General features: G+C 43.1%; 1 protein-coding gene across 3 annotated transcripts in view; it reads left to right on the top strand.

Annotated features, from left to right (window-relative positions):
* The window catches only part of LHFPL3 (LHFPL tetraspan subfamily member 3), a 250,533-nt gene that overhangs the window by 205,629 nt on the left and 21,755 nt on the right, over positions 1-23,149 (top strand). Inside the window, exon 3 of one of the 3 annotated variants that reach the window (XM_061366327.1) lies at positions 8,827-8,854. The exons of 1 other annotated variant lie outside the window; for it this stretch is intronic. In XM_061366327.1, coding sequence (XP_061222311.1) covers positions 8,827-8,843 — 17 coding nt within the window. In that variant the 3' untranslated portion in view covers positions 8,844-8,854. Of the gene's footprint in view, positions 1-8,826; positions 8,875-23,149 lie in introns of all 3 variants that reach the window. One more of the 3 variants, XM_061366326.1, reaches the window with a different exon arrangement.

The raw sequence follows: 23,149 nt of genomic DNA, 5'->3' as shown, positions 1-23,149 counted from the left end.
CATAAGCCTTTCAATTTTATGCTTCACTACAGAAAGTGTACGAAGTACAAACTGTAAATCAACCACCACACTTACTGAAATGACTACTCAGCTATGAAAAGAGTCTGCCTGATATTTAAAGGAGATTTAGATACAAAAATAATGTGTACAAGAGAGCTGACATACAGCCTTAGGGCTTTCTAACCTAAATTGTTGAGATGAGTGAAACAGCATCAGTGTAATTCTTCAGGCTAGGGCTGAGGAGATCATAGGGAAGCAGTTGAGATAATGATATTGTCTTGACCACCATGTTGGTGGAGCTGAAGGATTCACCAGCAGCCCTTCTGCATGTGCAGGTAAGGCTCACAGACATGGGCTGTCATGGAAAGTGCTGGTTTCAATGTGCATGATTGACTGATGTTCAGAGGTAGTGAGCAGCATTAAGCAGCAACATTTTTAGTTCTCTTGTTAATTAAAACAGCAGTTCTAGATGAATTTGGGTCACTTCAGCAATGATTTAACTGGGTAAATAGTTTGGTAGTCGTTTCTCTTTTCCCTCCCAGGTCACTGGTGATGGTGCAGGACCTGTGGCTCTAGACTTCCATTCCCTGGGAGAGAGGAGCCACAACTGCCCTCCTTCAGGGCAGCCACTGCTCATCCATTACACTGCCAGGAATGTTTGGGAAATGTGTCTGAAGTCTTTTAACATGATTTAATTTGGTGTAAATGGCTTCAAGGCTATTGCCACCAAACTAAAAACCAGTGGTGCTGTGTCTCCGCTAAAGGCTGTACCAGGCTGCAGTATCAAACAAACATACGGTCTTCTCCTCTCGACTGCTGAGCATTTGTGCAGTTGCAATGAAAAGTGAAAAAGGACTGATGGAGAAAATCTTATTTCAGGTGACCTCTGGCTGGAGCTAGGGAACAGCACTAGTGAAAGAAGGGCTTTGGCTCATATCCCTGCGTGTAGCAGAGTGTGATTTTGACCTCAGTGAACAGCTTTTCCATTGAGTACCAGGTCAGGGAAGGAAAGCTGCCATATCTGACTGTTGTGCTTTGTGATGCCTGGCTTTTTATCCTCTGCTTTTATGCCATGTACATCAAATTGTGGGGTTTGCTGATATGAAATTGAATTTTTTAGGATTGCATTTCAGAAGGTTGACAGATATTTTTTTTTACTTGTTCTGCTGCTGAACCAAATAAAAATCAATGATTGTTACAGCTGCCGTGGTGAGAACCCTCTGCTCACGCTGCAGTGGCTGATGGTGGGAGTCTAGGGAGACCCAAAACAAAAGCAGTAATTTAAAAGGGAAAGAAACTAAAAGGGACCTCACCCAAGTGCCATAGAGGTAAATATTGAGATTCCCACTGACTTAGTGATTCAGCAAAGAGATCTTTGTTGTGAATGTCACAGGTAAGTTTAGTATCTAAGATATACAGCTTAGAAGCAAACCCAAACCTTTTGATGGGGGGGAGTAACTTCAAGAACAGATCTTTTAAAAGTTATGAATTAACAATAGTAACATGAAGGTATGGAAACTGAAGATGTGATTAAACAGATAAAGTGCAAAATTCATTGCTTCTCTAAGAAGACAATGGAAATAAGTTTCGCTCAGAAAAAGATGCAAGAAGTACATTTTTTCTTTTCAATAGGATGTTAAATGTTGTGATCTTATAATAACAGGCACAATGTGGTGCTTTTCTTCCATAGTTTAAGGATGTTTAATAGATTAGGTAATGGAGGTTCCAGCACCCCTCTGTTGTGTGACTTAGATACCATCCCTAACATATTTTCCACACTAAAGAGCTACTTAAAGTAGTATTATGACTAATACCTGATTCCTACTAAAAAAACAACAATGCTTTTTATACAGGCAATTAATATTATTACTACTAGTTATAGAAACATAGAATAGCTACAGCTGTAAAGGACCTTAAGATCATCCAGTTCCAACACCCCTGCCGTGGGCAGGGACACCTCATACTAAAACATCTCACCCAAAGGCTCTGTCCAACATGGCCTTGAACACTGCCAGGGATGGAGCATTCACAGCTTCCCTGGGCAACACATTCCAGTGGCTCACCACCCTCACAGTAAAGAACTTCTTCCTTATATCTAACCTGAACTTCCCCTGTTTAAGTTTGAACCCATTACCCCTTGTCCTATTACTACAACCCTAATGAAGAGTCCCTCCCCAGCATCCCTATAGGCCCCCTTCAGATACTGGAAGGCTGCTCTGAGGTCGCCACGCAGCCTTCTCTTCTCCAGGCTGAACAGCCCCAACTTTCTCAGCCTCTCTTCATGTGGGAGGTGCTCCAGTCCCCTGATCATCCTTGTGGACCTCCTCTGGATTTGTTCCAACAGTTCCATGTCCTTTTTATGTTGAGGACACCAGAACTGCACACAATACTCCAAGTGAGGTCTCACGAGAGCAGAATAAAGGGGAGGATCACCTCCTTCAACCTTTTGGTCACGGTCCTTTTGATGCAGCCCAGGATACGGTTGGCTTTTTGGGCTGCAAGCGTGCACTGCCGGCTCATGTTCATTTTCTCATTGACCAGCACCCCCAAGTCCTTCTCCGCAGGGCTGTTCTGAATCTCTTCTCTGCCCAGCCTGTAGCTGTGCTTGGGATTGCTCCGACCCAGGTGTAGGACCTTGCACTTGGCATGGTTAAATTTCATAAGGTTGGCATCAGCCCACCTCTCAAGCATGTCAAGGTCCCTCTGGATGGCATTCCTTCCCTCCAGCGTATCAACCAAACCACACAGCTTGGTGTCATCGGCAAACTTGCTGAGGGCACACTCAATCCCACTGTCCATGTCAGCGACAAAGATGTTGAACAAGACCAGTCCCAGCACCGATCCCTCAGGGACACCACTCATTACTGGTCTCCAGCCGGACATTGAGCCATTGACCACAACTCTTTGTGTGCAGCCATCCAGCCAGTTCTTTATCCACTGAGTGGCCCACCTATCAAATTGATGTCTCTCCAATTTAGAGACAAGGATGTCCTGTGGGACAGTGTTGAACACTTTGCACAAGTCCAGGTAGATGACATCAACTGCTCTACTGCTGTCCATCTGTTCTGTAGCCCCATCATAGAAGGCCACCAAATTGGTCAGGCAGGATTTCCCCTTAGTGAACCCATGCTGGCTGTCACCAAGCACCTTGTTGTTTTTCATGTGCCTTAGCATGCCTTCCAGGAGACTCTGCTCCAAGATTTCACCAGGCAAAATCCTAGTATACAACTAACATCACCACCACTATTAATAGCTGCTGGCATTAAAAATGTTGTTGGGGTTTTGGGTGTTTGTATTCTTCAAGGTCAATAAGGAAACCTTTTCTCCAAATGTTTTCATTAAAAATATGACAGAACTATTAAGATGTGGTACACTTCTCAGCTCTGCCTTGCTATTAACCTCCTCTCAGGGTGCACCAGGATCCAGGCAGGTGCACTAGGCATTCCTCTGATGCAGAAACCAAGTCAGTGCTCTCCCTGCTTCTTTTGCCCATCCCTTTTCCATGCAGAATGTGTGAAGGAGAAAAATGTCTTCTCCTCCTCCCTGCGGACTCCACAATGAAGGTAAGTCTGGCTCTAGAGTGCAGGTCTCTATCCAGCAAAGCTTTTAAGCATGTGAGTAATCCATCCCCATTTAGACAAGTGCAGATGCAGCTGCATTTTGCCGACTGAGGCCTGGGAGCATACACCAGGTAAGGCACTTTAGTAGGTGCTTTGGTGAGAAAGGATGGGCAGCTGATAGGGGAATAGGGCAACCATGAACAGGAGAGAGGGAGGACAGCTCCAGTGGCATCAGGGCAGTGGGAGCAAGGAGGGCTGAGAGTCAGGCCATGAGTCAGGAAATCCCACTTCTATTTCAGTGCCTTTGTTGTCTTCCATGTCACCTTTTCTAAGTCACTTCACTGTGCCATTAGAGCTAATAACAGTGACCTTCTTGACAATATCCTTCTGAGATTTACACACACGAAGAGCACATTGTGAAAGCCAAGCATTAATGATGACTTCTTTGGTGAAATTACCTGGCTTCAGTCGTCATTTCCATTATGTCTCTAGAAGTTGTTTAAAGTCCTTGATTCTGACCTTGGGGACACAGCTGGGATCTCATGAGTGTCTTCCACTGCTTCACACATTCACAGTCAGGATCTGCCCCATCAGCTCAGGGACATAAAGGACACACAAGGGCAAAATGCTCAGTTCATGGGCTCAGAATAACTCTCCAAACACTGTGGGCAGATACAAGGGCAGGCAAGAGAAAGTAAAGCACATCCCCTGTGGTAGCAGCAAACTGTTCATGTCAAAATCATGGGATCCAGCATCACTGCCCACAGGTAAAATGTCAGCTTTCAGGCAATGTTATTTTCAAGAATGAAAACAACTGTGTGGATGGGAAGGAGGGTGAGATTTCTGTTGCTGGGAATAAAAATGAGCCAATTAATAAAAGAACAGATAGGCTGAAGAGGACAGACTCTTTCAAGAGGCACTCAGAACTGCCAGGGGCCAAACCCCAGTTCGGCAGAAGAGAGCAGGGCACAAATCCAGGTGTTCATGTTGTCCCAAATCACACCCTCAGAGTACTCCTTGATAGCCAGGCAGCCTGTCTCTGAGACTGTTGCTTATCTTTGGTACATGAGCTGTTAATTCACTGGTATTTTGAAGCACCTGACAAAATGTCTCTGATGATCTCAATTTGGAAGCCCTTTTTCTACAAAATGCTTCAAAGTCAAGTTTCTTTTTTAGTAGATGTACATACCCCAAAAGTGCTAAAGACTGTATTGTTCAAGACAAATGTATGAATTGCTGTCATCTAAAATAAGCAGCTAGTGCAGTTTGATGTACAGCAGAAACTTTCTGGATGTTACAGAAATAGCCCCCTGTATTAATTTGACAGGTCTAGCCCCTACAAAGGTGTACAAAACCTTAGCACTAGCAAAAGTCTTCTGATAATGCCTTGCTGAGTCACTACATCACCAGCTCCTGACAGAAAGCCTTCATCTAAATATATAATATACACTTCACTAATTGCTCTGATGTGTAAAATAGGGCATGTGAGGATGATACAGGTTAGAGGGTCTGATCTGTGATGTTTAATTATAAGCTACAAAATCTCAGCATCATAAAGATTGTTTCCATCAGTGATCTCACAAGGCTTCTTACATCTCACTGCAGGATGTCTGTGGCTGTAATTCATCAAGCACTTTGCTTTTCCCTCAGGAATAGGAGAATTTCATCTTAAGAAACAAATTAAGCAAATACTTTCTATACTAAATATGCTTAACCTAAAGCTTTCTCCCTATTATTTCATAAATGCTTTGAGATTATAGAGGCTCAGCTAGCTTAGTAAAGATGAATTGCATGTGATCCAGGGAATACAGCCATTGCATTAGTTATTCTCCCTTTCCATTACATTAGGTTTTTTGTAAATAGTCTGCATGTTTAGTCAATGGAGACTAACTGAGAAGACAGGGCATGCTTTACTGTTGTATTAAAATCTGTTCATTGCCATAAGCAAGAAGTCATCAATATTTCTAGATGAAAATTACTACTTGCGATACACATAATGGAGATTTTTACTGTAACCAATAAAAAAGCTAAAAGAATATTTTGTTACTGGGTACAAAGAGCAATATGCAGATTTACAGCTTTGTAACCGAGTGCATAATTCACCCATGTATAAAACACTTTGGAAGTGTTTGATTACTTTTTCCTAAGTCCTAAATTCAAGGATCCAAAAAGACAAGAATCTCTTTAAACTACCTCTGCACATCTAAATGAAACCAGTCAAGTCCTCACATCAGTTATTCCACTGTAAATATGTACTTTCTTCATTGACTTTCATAGATTTTTCCTAAATTCACAGTGGTAACAAAACAGTTACCACTGCCCCAAACAGCTGATTTATATGTGAAATAATATGGTGGAGTAAATGCCGCTTACGGCCAGATCTATCAGCTTTGCTCATACAATCACATAGATTCAAACAGGATCAATCAAGTCAGCAGCATTCTCAGGCAATGTCTACATTAGCAGCAGGAGCAATGCTGTGGGGAGAAATACCTTGTCCTGGGGACCTGTTATCTGTGCCAGCAGCGCGGTGGAGGGAGGATGTTATTCCAACAGGGTTCCTGCTTGGCCCTACAGGTGTGCATTATTAGCTGGAACAAGCACAGTAAATGAGAAATTCACCTCGGAAATATTCTCCTCATCCCACTGAAACATGGATATGGGCACAGCCCCAGATTGGCCCAGGTCTGCCAATATCTCATGCGCATTTTCAGTCTACTGAAGAAAAGAGGCTGGGAATTGATCTTCCCAATTCACTACAAAGTGCTGTCATGCCCATGACAGATCTTGTTCAGGAGACAGCCACCAGCTATATACACTTAACCTGCTTTGAGAGTATATAGCAGGTTGTATATTTTGCAGTACAGACAGGTGCAGAAAGTAAGGCTTAGTGAAAGGTATGTACCTTGATGAAAGATGCCAAGGAGGAACTCAAGGAAGGACAAGAGTTTTAAACACTGTTTATTTTCTAATCAAGGGCCAGAAGTTATTCCTGCTGTGGCTACATGATACATACATATGGAGGAGAAACAGCCCTTGACCTAACTAAAATGGTGGCAGGAAAGTCTCCTGTGGAGGGGAGATGTTGCCTGGGACAACCAGCCTGTGCAGATTGCCCAGGAAGCTTGAGCAGTGAGGTTGGCTCTACTTATGTATGTTTTACATTGTCTGGGTGATAACTAACCCTTCGTCTCCATGGGAATGGTAAGCCTAAACTAAGGCTGTTGGGACTGGCAGTAAGTGCTCAAACTCCCCTGGGTCTTTTCCACAGCATCCCAGAGATGGGACTACACATCCCATGTCCCTTGGTGGCTGCACGTCTGGTGTGTCCCATGGAGCAGGATAGGCAGGCACATCCTCTGGTGATCCTGGGGAAAACTTATGTGTCTGGGAAAAGGCAGATGGGGAGCACAGGAGCCTTCGTCAGTGCTTGAATAGGGTCTGGGTTTTCCCTGGATATTTCTCAAGTATATCCAACCCGTGTAATGCTGCTGAATTGTAATGGCTGTTGCCTAATCTGCATGAAACAGCATCAGTTCCATTTAACCAGGATATGCAGGCAGGAGGCAGAGGGGCATGCACGATTACATTGCTACAAATTCTGATTTCTCTTACAATGCAGAAGGATCAAAATAAAACAGGAGAAAAGTTAAATGATGTCAAAATCATTTGTTTAATAAGCTATTTTACCTCATTTTTTTCCAGCATTGTAAATGAGACAGCTACTCAACCAGTGTGCATATCCCTCAGCACCTCTGTCTGGTCCATGTTTCGTTGCTGAAATAATGATAGAAGGAAAGCCAATGGAGGCATTGAAGTACCAGCATACAAACAGTCACAACTTTCAAGAAAGACAGGAATCCAGCAAATTATTTAAACATATATATCTGTATACACACAGAGACATACAGAGACTTTTCTTACTGCCTACTGTGGATCTTTAGAAAAGTTAATATATTGATCATTTTCACCAAGGACGTGCCAATCATTTAATCAGCACATTTAGATACTTCCAGGTACTGTGTCTAATTTCTCTGCTGTATTTTACAGTTCATCTGAATTAGACCCAACTAGAAAATGCAACTGTGGTGTTATTATGGCTATTTGTGATTTCTATGTCAAATCTACTTTAATGTTCTTCAATTTTTTTTTCAAAACATGTTTCAAGCAATAGTGGAACCATTGGGCTATGTTCTTAGTTAAGAAATGATTGCTTTAAGATAGTGTATCAAGTGCTATCTATTTTGGCATCTCCTTTGAGGCTCCTTTCGAACAGCAGAAGTTTAGGCCAATTGATTACTCTGCTACTGCCTCAGCAAAGACTCTTGTTTCTTCCATGCTTGTTACAGATTTTTAGCTGTTCAGTAGTATAATATAAAGATGTACAAGGACACATTTTTTCTTGATACAAATCCTTCACTTATAGGTGGCTTTTAGTATCTGTCCTGATCACACATAAAGGGTTTATACGCTTATGCAAAGTACAGTGAATTCACAGTCCTTTCAGATCCAAAGTATCTGTAGGTTCTATTGGGCTTTCTCAGGGCATCACGGGCATAAGATCTCACTGGAGCAGGCTTCTGTGGGTGCATAATTAAAAGCACAATGCATGGCTGCCCTTAAGATCTAAGCCATTAGGAGAGTTTGTGCATATAAGGATGGTACCTGTGATTTCAGAAGTATAATCAGAAATGATGAGCAATTAGTCAAGATGATCAACAAGATTTAGATGCATTATTTTTTATTACTGTAATTTCTTATCTAGAAGAAAGACTTCTGTAGATCTGTACATACTCGATAACTGATGTATCTTTGTCTTTAACCTAATTTATTGTTCTGATTTATGTTTGATTGCTGTTTGATTTTCCATCTTTATTCCAATATTTTGGAAGTAGCCATATTAACACAGTGTTTAAAATTGCCCACTGATCAGAAGATGTTACTGGGAGTTTTGATTCTGTCATGACAGGAAAAAAAATGCAGGAAGACACAAAAGTTCTTTGCTTTTGTATTTGTTTGTTTATGTTCTGTCACCGTTTATCCTATGTTAATCCTAGTTTTTTCACCTGCCTCCTTAGTAACCCATTGAATCAGTCACCTGGCTTTCAGAAAGTTCCCTTTCTAGATAAGCTGAGACAGAAGCCTGAACCATTCACACTCTCCACACTACAGCCAGTAATGAGATTGTTTACAAATTATACTACAATGTGCAAGATCTCATTTGATTATACCTTAACTATTCTGTTTTTCCCTCCCTACCTCACAGATGATGGAAATGCTTAAAACAAGTTAAGGTAGTATGACACAGACTAATGTAAGTGTGAGCATGGCATCCAGGGGACAAGCTGTGAAATGTTTGCGCGCTTCTGCTAAAATATGTTGTTGCATGGCTTTCTGCTCTTGTCTCGTGTTTCTGATGTTAGGCAGCATGTCCAGCAACATGTAAGCATCTTGTCTGATATTTATATTCCCAGCTTTGGTTTTGTATAGTTTTAATAATGCGCCTTCTTCAGTAGCTTGTGGCAGCTGCTAGTGGCAAATCTGCAAGCTGTGTGTGTAATTCCTATGTTCGGAAGTACCTACAAGGATCAGGGCCCCATTGGATGTGGCTGTTTAGAAATCCACTGTAGAAATGTTGAAGTGTGCAGTTCAAATGGGTCAGAAACAGCACTGACACTTCCATGCTTGCAAGTGGACAGCAGCAGCTTCCAGTTTGCCTTTTCTAGAAGTCAAGCCTAGTACTAGTGCAGCTGGCTGCTGTGTACAGCTCTGCTACCCACATCTGCTTTTGTAACGGGAATGCTTCATGGTGACTCTGTTGTCAAACTCTTAATTCATGTGACAAATGACACACTGGAATTTAAAATGTTATGTTTTCAAGTACTATGCTAAAAGAAATACTACTGTGGGCAAAATCAATGTTCTCCGGTGCTTATATGCTTGTTCAGTCTTCGTGTATATGATACTTATGAAAGTGAGACCAGCCACAGCATCTTGAAGCATACTTTCCAACACAGGTCTTCTGGTGCTACCTGGTATTGAGAAGCATAACTTAGTTATTCCCTGCCTGGGTTTTGGTTCACTATATGCCACTCATGTTAGAAGTACACTGTAGATTTTTGTCATGAGGATGGTCAAATATTGACGAGGTTGCCCAGTGATGCAGTGTCATCTCCATCCTTGGAGATACTTAGAACTTGACTGGATGTGACCCTGAGCAGACTGCTCTAGTTGGACCTTCTTTGAGCAGGGAATTGGAATACATGACCTTCAGAAATGTCTTCCTACTTACAGTGTATGATTCTACAATTTCATGACTGTACAGGTGGGGAGTAGAATGAGGCCGCCAGAATAACTTTCCCTATGCTGTAAACTAACATTCAGTGACGATTAGTGTTCTGGTCACTGCTTCACTTTTTATGAATAATAAAATAGAGATTACCAAATGCTGGTTAATACTCTCAGTAGACCCAGTTCACCCACATGCAACTGAGCTTCAAAAATAGGTATTTGTTGTAAATTCTTACCATGCAGTAAAAATATCCCTTCACTCCATTACACCCACTGTTGTGTGAGAACAGGATGACTTCTGAAACATATCTACTTCTGAATTACTGGAGCTATGCCAGCTGACACTGACAGCTGTCTATGTGATGTTTTTATAGCTCTTCTCAAGTTTCCCATGTAAGATCCCTGCTTCTGTTCCAACGACATTAATGATTAGACTGCCAGAGCTGAGAAAATCCACCTGGGGAGCAAGGTCACCTTCGCTGTTCTCAGTTACAAAGGAAAACACCAGGCTATGGAGGATGTGGAAGTCCTAATTAACGTCTATAGCAAACTCAAAGCAAGGGAAAAATAGAGCTGGGAAAATAAGTGTCTACAGAAGTAAGACTGTTTTTTGAAGCCATTGCATAAGAAGCCTGGATGCTGTATTTTCAAACATGGTTAGTGCTGGGGATGGGTTGCAGAAAAGAAAGCGAGTTAGTAACAAGTTTATGATTTCCCTGCCTCCTCCTGCTTGGTGAGTTCCTGCCAGCAGCCAGAGTCTCTAACACTTCACTGAGGCCCCAAGGAAGGAGCACTGTAGATCTCTGTTCCCACCATGCTCCTTCTTCAGCTTGGCCCCTTCACTCCCAAGAAATGTGCTTCCTTGGGAGGCTGGAGCCGTCACACACACACACAGCTGGAGCCGTGACACACACACACAGAGCCTTACAACCTCCCACCTCCTCCCCTTGCTGGCAGGACACTCACCTTCCCCCATCCTGTGCTGCAAAACAAAATGACAGCAACATCTACTCACAGTTGTGTGTGGTAAATGGATGTCCCACACCATTTTTATAGGATCCAGCTCACAGATCTGAGAGCACCACTTGAGGCTCCTGAATTTGCCTTTGAGTCTGGCTGCTCTGTGCCACTGTGACAAGAACCAGCCCATCCTCCCAAAGCAACCAATTAAGCATTTTTGTTCCCATTCTCTTCCCCTAAACTGCTAATAGTCCAGAGTTCAGATTCCCTGAATTTGAGTAATTCCTCTGGTTGCCACCTCCCTCCTCTCAATTCTTTAACCCCTCTATAGGATTGCCGCAACCAGCCATCTCCCAGACACCTATATCTGGCAGAGAACTGCTGAGCCATGCAAAGTTTCAGCCTATTCATTTGTATAATCTGGGTGTTTCACACTGCTCTCCTCAATCAGGTTTCTGTGGGTTCTGTGTCAGCCCAGTGCCACTGGAAGAAACCCAGTTTCCCTACTGATTTCCCTTGCATGGCAGGGATGTCTTCAACTCAGTTCTCTTATTTTACAAGTGTGAGGGAGCAGTCCATAAATGATAGTGACTATTTTTGGTTTTCAGTGCCCACATGTGGCTAGTATCACCTGCAACCATGTTTTAAATTCTAGGAAGAAATACATAACCCAGATGTGATGAACAAAAATCCCACAGCCTTTCCAGCGGTGGGGAGAGTGAAGCCTAAGGGTATCATGAGCTTTGAGTGGTGGAGAGCCTCAGGGACAAATTACTCAAACACATCAGAAGTGGTACCAGTGCAATTAGCCTACCTTAGGACAAGGACTGGTCTGCATGACCTCCTGAAGTTCTCTCCTGCTGTGTTTTTGTGTGATTCTTTTATTTTAAACGATGCTAACAGCCTCAACCACAAAATTTAATCACTGCTCTAAACTGCACCCACATACAAACATCTGTGACTGGGACACAAATTCTCGGTAAGAGAGGACAGAACTGAACACTGTTGAATGTCACATTCTTGCACACATACACCCAAGGGTGTAACTCCACTGTACACTGCTTGTGCCTGTTAGCGTATTACACACTCAGGCACCTCCAGCAGTGTCCACTGAGCCATCATGGCCCACTGGATCATGCTCTCATATGTTCCTCTGCAAACTCTGTTGTCTTGGCTGGCTTCCTTCATGGAGTCTCAGCGCATCCTGCATCACTAAATCCTGTACCATAGTTGCCTTCTCCAGTTATATTCTGAGCAAATTACAGGAATAGTTTTTCTACTGACTTACAGCACAGTTTTATCTTCCATATGAGGGTTAAATCCTCAGAAAATTATCCACAGACTGCCATCATTGATCAACATGGTGACCTACAATTTCATTCAACCCTCAGCCACACACATCTCTTGCCAGTGATCACTGTGCAGCTCTCTTGCCTGCTATTCAGTTCCCTCTGTTCCTGTGTTTAGATACTCCGTGCACCACAGAGTTAAGCATGCCCTCATCTCAACATTCAATGTTTCATGCCCTAATCCCTGCAGTCCTTTGCTGCTAGATAGCTATGCTGATCTCTGTCATCTCCACAAGATCTTCTATCCCAGTATTTCCATTTGTTGTGCTCACTCAAGCTGCTGAAAATTACTCAATGCCACCTTTGGGGCTCTGGGATCCATCCACAGCAAAAAAGGTAACACACCATGTCTTCCTCTGCTTCCATCTGCTGTTGTCAGCTATGTGCTGATCCCCTACAGCATTTTGAGCTCAAAGTCTTATTATTCAAGGAGTAAACAAGAGTACATGTATTATCACTGGAACAGTGCGTAGGCACAGCTCTTCTCTTGCTGATGCTCATACTCTCACAATGCAAAAGAACGGTGCTTTTTACCTTTAAGCAAAAGCATACTTTACTCATTTGTTTTCAAAAGTGTGGTTATGACTCAACTGGTGCAGTCCCAGGCAGTGTCCATAGCCCATCCAGCATATTAATATGGTGTCAAGGGATGTGAAAGAGCTTTACACAAGTGGGGACATGAGAGAGATGCTGGACCCAGCCCAGCTATGCACGTTGTTTCCTGGAAGTACAGATGGAGTCCTAACAAATTCAGCAGAATGATCCATGGACCAGGAGGTATGCTGCCATCTAAGTGCTTTGCTGGCTGAGGGCCACAGTTTAACTTGCTCCTGAAAGCCTACGTGACAGCTGGGAAAGCAAAGTCTGCCCATTGGAATACCAATGTCTCCCTCACCCAAAGACTACCCGACTTCCCAACATGTGAAAATTGTGGGCTCTTTATCAAAGACATTGAAATGCTCAGCTGACCTCCGGCTTTTCTTTCTTCACAGTTATAATCCTTTATTAGAGCTGGCCAAATTCCTGCATCGTGAGTCCCCAGAATGCCAAACTTTTCCTATGGCAAACAGCCACCAGGCAGACCATGATGGTCTGAAGCAGGACAAAGATCTTAGGGTTGATCACAGACAGAGCCTGGTCACTCTCCCAGGCTCACCACAGGCTTGGCTGTCTTGAACCATACAGATGGTGTTTGAACCCCAAAGCTTGCCTTACCACAGGGACTTGTGTCGAGTGGGTGTTGTCAGTCCCATGGGAACCACAGGGCTTGGGAATCAGGGCTGAACCACTCATCAAACATAGGCAAAGGATCAGAAGTTATTTGTGTTCTTAAGGGTTGAATTTGCTGCATATCCTTGGCTTCCTTTATAGTGGCAGCAAGTGATAGCCCTTCTCTGCATTCAAACTACCCAAAGAATTAACAGGCAGAAACCTAAACAGCTCAGTAGCATTTTACAACCTGGCAATGTATTAACCTGGCAAGTTATTATACAGGAGTTGAGCTAGAACTGGCTGATGCTGCTTAACCTGTCTTCCCGATGAATGGCTATTTTGGCTTTTTCAGTTGTTCAACATCTCACCTTTAAGAGCATTTTCTCATTTCTTAAGATATATATTGCTTTTATAGTCCTATTGACAATCATGCTAACACCATGAGACCTCAAGTGTTCATCTTAACAGCAGAAAATGATCCTCTGACAGACTAGAGACAAAAAAGTACTCTATACTGGTGCCCCTGGAACCAGTTCTTTTCCTGTTCCACATTTCTGTTCAGTATCAAAATGTGTGCTGGAGACCATACCTCCTGCTGTGTAGAACCATCTTCAGCAGACTTGGAGTGGTGTAAAGGGTAATCCATGGGTTATTCCCACCTCTAACCTCTGTGACGCTATTACAAAAATCACAAAACGCAGGAATCTTTCCCTGCTGACAGTGAGATCTGCCGTTAATTTTGGTCCTCACTGGGGAGGGAAGGGAGGTTAAAGGCAAGGAGAGCATGTACCGCTGTAGCTCCCTTTGTCAACCAGCAAGAAAGGGCAGCAGGTTTTTTTCACTTTGGTATCAGCTCGGGACACTTGGAGCACCACCATCTGGATGCCAAGGAAGTGCAGGAAAAAAGTAATTTCACTGAAATGAAGACATGCAGCTATCTTCAGCCTGTTATATGTTAAGAGGAGGGCAGTCATTCTCCAGAATGCCTGAAGGCAGCTCTGAAGACAGAGCTCATATATTCTCAGAGGTGCTTGCGCTCAGATCAGCTTTGAGGGGGAGAAAATACTGCTTCCATCCAGTTCGTGCCAGAGGAGATATCATGAAGTAAATCAAAGGACACTAGGGACAAATCTTTGATAAAAGCATATCAAAACTTTGTTTAATTTGTTTGCACTGCTGTTGTAAAGCAGACTCACCAGAGACATGATCTACAAATGGAGTATGTTACTAAATCAGGACACAACTTACTGGAAGGATAAGTAATGATTTCATCTAAGTCATTACATCTCCCTATCAATAGCATATCTCTGCGAAGGGCACGCTCACCTCTTGCTGAATATCATATAATCCTTGTAGCACAGACTTTAGATGCCTGACTTACGGACATGACAAACCCAGCCACCCAAAAATCACTGGGTCAGGTGGTACATACATATGTACAATCAACAGTACCTGCAATCTTCAGCACATAATCCCTCTGGTGTGTAAAATTTGCTTCTGCTCAGATATGTGAGAAATGAACACTTGTTAAGACAGAAGAGAAGGGGGGTGTTTCTCCTGGATACAGGCATGTTCATGGGCACTGTGAAGTTCAAGTTTGGCGCGCACTTATGGGATCAGTGTGCAATACGGATTGGACCAAATGAGCATGCATCACAGTGTATGGACCTGCACAGGTGCACCTCCAACCTGCTAAACTTTTGGGGCAAATATCCAACATTTTCAAGTGCTGCTCAGACAATGTATCTGAACAGAGCAGGAGTACGTGGACCTGGGGGGTGGGGGAGAGCTGCACAAGGTTAAAAATCAGGATGTTGGATAGCTTTTCAGGCAGCTTTTCCTTTTCCCTGCATCCCTCATTTCTGTCTTTCGTACCGTCAGAGGCTATTTTGTTCTCTTCTTCCCATACTTGTTTCGATGCAGCTGCTGTCCATGATCTTCCTAAATCCTCCTCCTTAGCAATGTCAGCTTCTGGAAACTTCCTTCATTCTCCCGCACTCCCCATCTTTGTCTGTTTTTTAGCATAACCTCCCTCCCTTTTCTGCAGGCAGGTCTCTGGTTCAGTAATGTCAGATGTTTCCATTCAACGACACAGCTATAGCTAAAACTGACCCCCTTATCTTACCTTATCACATGCCTACCCTGACTGTAGTTGGGAAACCTATTAGCTTCTGCATCCAGGCAGCACACACCCTCAGTGTTATTTTCAACATTATCATCATCTTCCTTCTCCCCAGACTGATGCCATCATTTAATCCTGCTGACATTCCCTCAAGAGCATCCTACAGAAATATCTGCTATTATTTTTTCCCACAGTAAGGCGCTGATAGCTTCATCCTCAGTCTCTGTAACCTTCTCTGTTCTGGCCCTCTTGATGCTCACCTTGTCTTCCCTCAAAATGTCACAGTTAAAATTAATTCCTTACTTACTTCAGTTCCTTAGCAAACCACACTAAGTCCTTTCACTGCTTCACCTTCATCCTCTTTGTGGAGTTCATGGTCCAGCCTTGCAAAAGTTTCCCTAAAACTACTCCTAAGGCTTTTCCTCCTTTCCTCCGAACTGCCCATTTCACTTTCCTCTTCATGGTGCCTCCTTCTCCTATCTCAACACAATGCAACAGAAAACCTCCTCCCATAGTGCCACCAAAGAGAATTTGAAACCTTACCAATCTTCAAGTTTTCCATAGGTTTGAGACATTTTCAAGAAATCAGGCTTCTCTGTGATATTTTTCAGTCATCCTTTGGTCTCCTATCTGCTACTTCCTCTTTTTTTTGAGGTATTGCCTTTGATGAAACACATGCAACAACTCTCTTGCTCTTGCAGTCCTCTGAGAAGGCAAAGTGTGTGCAGGGCAGAGGACAAATCAATGCCATGCTCCTGCCCAAGTTGGCCTTGCTTGGATTTACCTCAAAGTAAACCAGAGTCAGTCTTCATTTGTTATTTGTTCTTGCAGTAGGGGACCTACAGCTCATCCTGAGTTGAAAGCATCCTTTTTGGTTTTGTCAGGGGGAAACCCTGCTGCTGCAGGTTTTCTGCCTCCATTCTAAATTATTAGGAATGGAGAGTATTTAAATATTTGTAATAGACGTGGTATTACATTAAAATCACATTGAGGAAAAGATCCCTCTGGAAAGTGGAAAGGAATTGATGAATTAGGTTTGGAGGGGAAAGTGCCTCAGGATACCTGTGTCCAGAATTATTTTTTTTCCCCAGGGGTTAAAAAATAAAGTGACAGCATGACCACAAGATGCTTTCTGATTAGACTCCTTCGGGCAGAGTTTACCATATTAGACACCATCCAAAGGATGTTCCTTCACCTCTAACTTGTATGTGGTGTGTGAGCTGGATGTGAGGCTTAAAAATATTTACTGCAACCCACACAGTTTCCCAGCAGCTTATTTCAGCTCTCTGATTTACAAAACATTATTTGCCTGAGAGCAGGCGCCTCTGAAGGACTTTGTAATTAATACATGCATTTTCTGATTCCTTAAAGACAATGTTCCTAATAGATTAGAAAGATCAGAGATGCCACAAAGATTTCTAAATAACAAGTTGTGATTAAATAGATTAGAATAGCAAATAGACTTCTCAAACTGCGCATCAAAGCTAATAAACAAAAAAAAAGGAGTACAGCTATTTTATACTGATGATTTAAGAAAGCATGAACAAGAGTAATTCATTCGGCTTTGTGTATTTGTAGGCGGCTGGTGATTTGGGGCACCCTGCACTAGATTTAGAGAGTTTAATTTTTTAGACCCTGAATATTTAGATTTCTTTTATAAATTATGAAGATGCTACCAAAAAAAAATATATTTACATGCAAAATTAGAGGGCTTGAAAGGCCTGATCCCATTTTGCCAATGCCAGCCATGATGAACGCTATAGCCTGCAGCAAAGACTGTTAAGTCATTTGTAATAGGTTTTCAATAATGTTGCAAAATACTTAACTGCATTGCTTGTATATTTTATCTCTAATTAATTATAGCTTATATAAAATATTATGATGCTCCACTCACATGCTTAGAATTTAATTAATTTGTAGTTTACATGCTGCTAATAATGAGCGTGTCTTCATGATCTCGGTCCGGAGATTTGTAAAAGGCACAGCTTTTTAGCAGCTTTGAAGGCAACTCTCTCACTGACAGTGATAAAGTTTACCGAGTCCTACAAAAACTTCCTCCTTCACATAACCTTTGATGAGCGTTTGTTGTGCAAAGGGCAACAGACAGTATTTATAGACTACCCACATGAACAAAAGCACAGGTTGCACTCAGACTCCCTTGAAAAGCCTATGAACCAGGTAGTAACTTACTGGTGTTAGCCTGAGGATTTATATTAATGCAGTAGGTAGCCAGTGTCACTTCCCTGGTAGAACACACAAAAAACGACCTAAACTGGCTGAATATGCTTCATCTTAGGGTATGACAGTCTCTTCTATCTGTTGCGATAGGAGCTGGTTTTCTAATTTAGAGCATTGTGAAGACTTATTCCAGCCTCTTTTCAGGAACAGTAAACTCAGTCAGTCATTCAGATATGTTTTTAAACATTGTCTGATATGAACAAATTGGAAAACACATGAATATTTTGTTCAGAAGGATAAAAAAAAACAGGGAGCACATCTACCTTTGGCAGGGTTTGATAAACATGGTGCTATTACAGACTAACACAGCCATGTTTCTTGCTAAGGATAGCAGCTGTCTGTAAGAACCCAATTAGGTAACTTGGCCATTTATCCCACGCATCAGAAATCCCCATGTTCTTATTTTTCCTCACCATCAGTGATACTACGAGAAGGTGTAGTGAACTGTTTCTGTGATCCGCAGAAGGTCTCCTCTCTGATTTAGCATGGGGACACACATGGAGATCACTGTAAGCCATACTGTTGGGATCGAGGAACCAGCCTTTTTCTCCTTTTAAATCAGAAGCCACACACACAGCTTGAAAAATTAATGACTAACTGGGTGAATGTTGTCTGCTGAGGAGTTTGGTCAATGCACTGTGTCAGTTCTTTCTCATGCAATAGAGATCTCTGTTTTACTAACATGCACAACACACATTTCCTTGCCAGAGTTACAAAATACATAAGCTGATAAAACAACCAGTTTCTACCAAGGCTAAAAAAAGAGTTGTACCTTTCTATGAGAGCCACAGCTCCATCGGAAAACAGGAGGTTTCACACAAGAGAAGCAAAACATGTAACCACTTAATAAAAACAACCCCAGCCCACCAGGGAACCAGCAGAATTTACAGATGCTGTGCTGGGAATGGCAGTCCAGCTCCTGCAGTCAGCACAGCACCGTTAGCAAACACACAGAGTAGTTAATATTTGGAGGTTGTTTTAGCTTTATTTGTGTATCTTGATAGGTGACATTTCCAAGACAGTGCAAGCCTCTGCTCAGTTGGACTTTTATTGATTGTGAACGCACAGCTGAACTTTGAAAAATCCTTACATGACAGAGAAATAAAGAAGCAAAGTTCCCAGAGTCATTTACGCAGGGAAGGTTATTCCATGAGGTTTTTTATCAGCCTTCCAGTCCCATTCACCTAGAGGCAACTGCCTTGTGCTGTTACTAAAAGTGATCTGGAAACCATCCTCTACCTTGGCCAGGGATGAGTTCTGTGCCCTTTGCCCAAGTCTATTTTCTCATTTGCTTCTAATGTGAGTGGGAGTTTTCTCCTGGGTGATGTTTCCAGCAGGTACAACCTGGTGTGGGGTTTTGTTCTTCAGTGGCTATCTGGCTGTCTGGCCCTCAGCCATAGGGATGCCCATATGGTGTCTTCTCTGGCAGCGCTCTGGCAAGGAAAGCTAAAATCCTGCCAAGCAGTAGGCACTGTCCCTGCTCCCAGGCACCCTGCAGATGGCTGTGAGTGAGATTCTAGACAGAGTTAGGCCTGCAGAGGGATAAATTCAAACACTGATGTGATGTGGGAGTTGGACAACAGGTTTCATCAAAGTCACAGCTGGAACTACTGGCGACTCAGGTGGATGTGACAACAGCGGCTGTAAGACCAACAGCGGTCTTGAGTAACATCTGTGAATAAGTGTCTGAGACTCCTGCAGACGGTTTACGATAGGGAACTTCCTGATGGCCACATAATGGAAACAACCTGGGCAATTGGAGCCCTCCTGCAAAAGCTACCAAGAGCAAACTCTTCTCCCCAGCATCATGCTTGTCCAGCTCCTTACCGTGAGGAGCACAGGGAAAGCCCTAAGAGGCTTAAAGCTGTTGTTACCCAGAATGAGACAAATTGAGGGAAAATATACTAAACAGTTGTTTCGCCAGCTGAGATGACTGTTTTGGTTTCTTAGCAACTGTGGGGAAAGAAGCTGCTTGAGATCTGAGCTGTCTGGTCAAATCCAGCAGGCATCTCTCCACCTTCCTCTCTGCTCATCAGCACAGGGAAACCACGCAGCTGGTGGGAAGCCCTCCCTGCACAAGTCAGGATGGTAAACAAGCCCACTCCTCTCCACTGAGGGATGAGGGGATTATCTGCCCATCAGAGTCTTCACATGTGGTTCCTCTAGATGTGGAAAGGTTGCTTAGGATTAGATTGATTTTCATTTTCGTGAGCATGGGAAAGAGGAGGAAATCTTGCACTAACAGCTGCAATCTGTGATGTTCCCAAGGTGAACCCAAATCAGGAACTGCAGCAGAGGAGAAGGCGGGCTGTGGCTTTTCTGTGCCTCGGTGGCAGGTCCGGGCTGGAGAGGAGCTGGAGGACACTCCTGCAGTGCTGGCCATCAGTCACTCAAACTCTGCACACTAAACGAGCCTAATGGCTTGGTGCAGCCAGAGCCCTGCATTCTTCCATGCCAGGCACTCGCCTCCTCTCCTGGCAATGCAGGTGACTCACTTACAGCATCTTTCAAAGGTTGCTGCTCTGTGATCACTGCTTTTGAGCGCATGAAAAGCTGTTTATGGCTGTTTTCTCAGTGATCAGCAGTATCTCTCAAGTCCCTTGAGCAAATCCACAGAAAGAAAAGGCTGACTTTTGCCAAACAGTTTCAGATCTCGGTGAACGTCTATGCTGGAGGAGATTTCAGCACTGGTGCAGTGCTTGTGCATGTGTCTGTACTGGAGCGGCCATTTCATTGTTTTGGTTTGTCAGGGACAGTGTTTAAATCATTTAAATTCATGTCTGACATACTGGTTGTGCTCATTGCTAATAGCTTATTTCCATCCATATTAACACTTTCTCATTCACTCATATATAAGTACAAGGATGCTGACCTGTAGTTAATCCTACATATCCCTGACTTTTAATTTAATGACTATTAAATATTAATGGGAGCAGAGAGTGGAAGTCAGATCACCTTTTCAACAGCTTAGTGCTCCTGTCACCAGGCTACAATGTCATCCTTGATCTCGCTTTTTTATTCCCTTTCTCCCAGCCTCACTAACAGGACAAAGAAAGCTGCATTTTAGAGAAGACTTTGCAGTCAAGCAGCTACTGCAAGGATTACAACTGAGCCAGGATCTCCCATCTCCTGGGCACATGTTCAAAACGCCATGGTGTTGGATAAAAGGGGTTTATTTTCTGTCCAGATCCTGGGAGAGTGCCCTACACCCCAGACCAAAGGCTACTGTAGAGAAGAGGAGGATGCACACAAACACAGACACTCCTAAACACCCCCTCACCCTGATGCTGTGCAGAAAATAGTTCACTATTCAAGGAGGAATGTGGAGGGTGTCTGATGGTTACAGCCCTCCCCACAGCATGGCAGTGCTGGTCAGGGGTCTACCAGGGTCTGCTTGTGCAAAGTTCATTAAATACACCACAGTCTAGTGCAGAGCCCAGAGGCTCTGATGCAAACCTTCATTACTGCAATGCCGTGTGTCCAGCTGTGTTCCTGGCCTGGTGGTGGGAAAACTCTCCTGGCTGGTCTGGGGTACAAAAGTGATTCCTCCTTTCCAGAGAAGAGAGCTGAACATCACCCTTTCAGGTCCTAATGAGTATTGTAACATATGGACTCTCACAAGGAAGCACCACTCCTCCTTCTGGTCATGCACCAAAGAAAGTCATATCCCCCACATGATCCTCCACAGAACACAGTGGGCGACAGTGGTGGTGGTGGTGGTGGTGCAGGGATCTCTTTCTCTACATCTTCCTACACCTTTTATTTTCATGGTCTTTTCTTTTGCATCAGGCAGTTGTGACTGCATCCTTACAACAGCCATACCTAACTGCTGGAGGTATTTGTCTATGCTTAAATCTATGTATCTTTAGCTGATGATATTTTTCTGATTATAAAGCTAATGAGGTAAAGCAGAACTCAATCAAAACAGCTTGGCTTGAAGTGCATTAATACTTAATACTACCTTTTACTATTGTAATTATGACTTATTTACTTTTTAAATTGCTATCTATCTGGTTTACTTAGCTCTATGAGAGACATTTCTCAACAGTATCTTTCTGACTATAGTGTTTTACTTTTGTAGAAAAATGCAGGCATTTAGTGAGATGGAAATTACTTCCTTATTATTTAAAATTAATTCAGCCTGTCAAAATGAGTCATTGCCATGCACAGTGCTTCCTTTTTAATTCAGTCTCAGCCTTTCTAGCGATTGAAATTCTCTGCTGAGACGATGTACATAGCAGGATTTTTATACATATTAAACACTACATATTAGGAGGATTAAGGCCGCATATACTTTTTAGAATAAGGCACACAATTATGAAACGAGTTTTGCAGCAGGGATAAAGGAATGCCAGTTTTCCATCAGTCTTATAAACTGCTTTGCTAGCCAAGAATGAAGCTGCGAGGATGCCTGATGGGAATAGAAAGGGCTCTGTTTCCTGCTCCTGCAGGACTCCAAATTTCGCTAAATCAGGACAAAAGCAGAGAAAATATTTACATATAAATAATTGGGATGCCAGTGCTCCCTCCCTTCCTCAGAATGAAAATGAAGAGAATAGAAAGCAGAAGAGGACAGAGGAGATTGAAACCTGTGGTGGATATAGAAGAGAAAACCTTAACAGTGGGGGAAAAGTGCCTGCCAGCTGCAGAGTGAGCAAAGAAAACAAGGGGGGAAGAGGATGAAGGAGAGGTTTCTGACAGCAACACCCTGACATTTGGTTGGGTCCACAGGAGCTTCATCAGGACTGAGAATCAATTGAGAGGTGTGAGAAGAAAAGGCAGCTTTAAAAGATCTTCATATTTCCCACTCCATCCTCTGAGCCATACAGCTCCCACTGCATTCCCTCCTCATAGCAGCTGAACAACTTACACTGGAGGTTCAGTCCTCTGGAGTCAGCCCAGTGTGAGAGGAAACACCCCAGTGATTCACCTGGCCTTGGCTGGTGTCCTGGTCGCACCCTCTGAAAAGAGGGCTGCAGGAAAAGAAAAGCTGGGAATGGGTGGAGCACTCAAGGAAAACCCTTGCTTGGGAGGGCACTTGCAAATATTGACATTCCCATAATAAGATGGTGACCATGGAGATTATTTTTCTATTCAGTGACTGAAACAAACTATTTGTTTCGATCCATTTGGGCACAAGATAGACAAGACATTCAGTGTCATTCCTATCTTCAAGAGGGAGGGTATGGGGAGCAATAGACATGGCAGTGTGACCTCAGTCCCTGGGGAGTTGATGGAGCAAATAATCTTGGAAACCATTTCCAAACAGAAAGGATATGAAGGTGACTGGAAGCAGTCAGCATGGATTTACAAATCGTGACAAACCTGAAAACCTTGTATGGTGACATGACTGCCTCAGTGGTCAAGGGAAAAGCAATAGACATTGTTTATCCTGACTTTAGCAGAGCTTTTGGCTG

This window comes from Neopsephotus bourkii, unplaced genomic scaffold, assembly GCF_033783945.1.
Source record: "Neopsephotus bourkii isolate Nb327-2 ecotype Australia unplaced genomic scaffold, CSIRO-AGI_Nbou_v1 NB_1328, whole genome shotgun sequence".
NCBI classification, from domain to species: Eukaryota; Metazoa; Chordata; class Aves; order Psittaciformes; family Psittacidae; genus Neopsephotus; species Neopsephotus bourkii.
The sequence above is the reverse complement of the archived record's forward strand: the minus strand, read 5'-3'. Positions and strand labels throughout refer to the sequence as shown.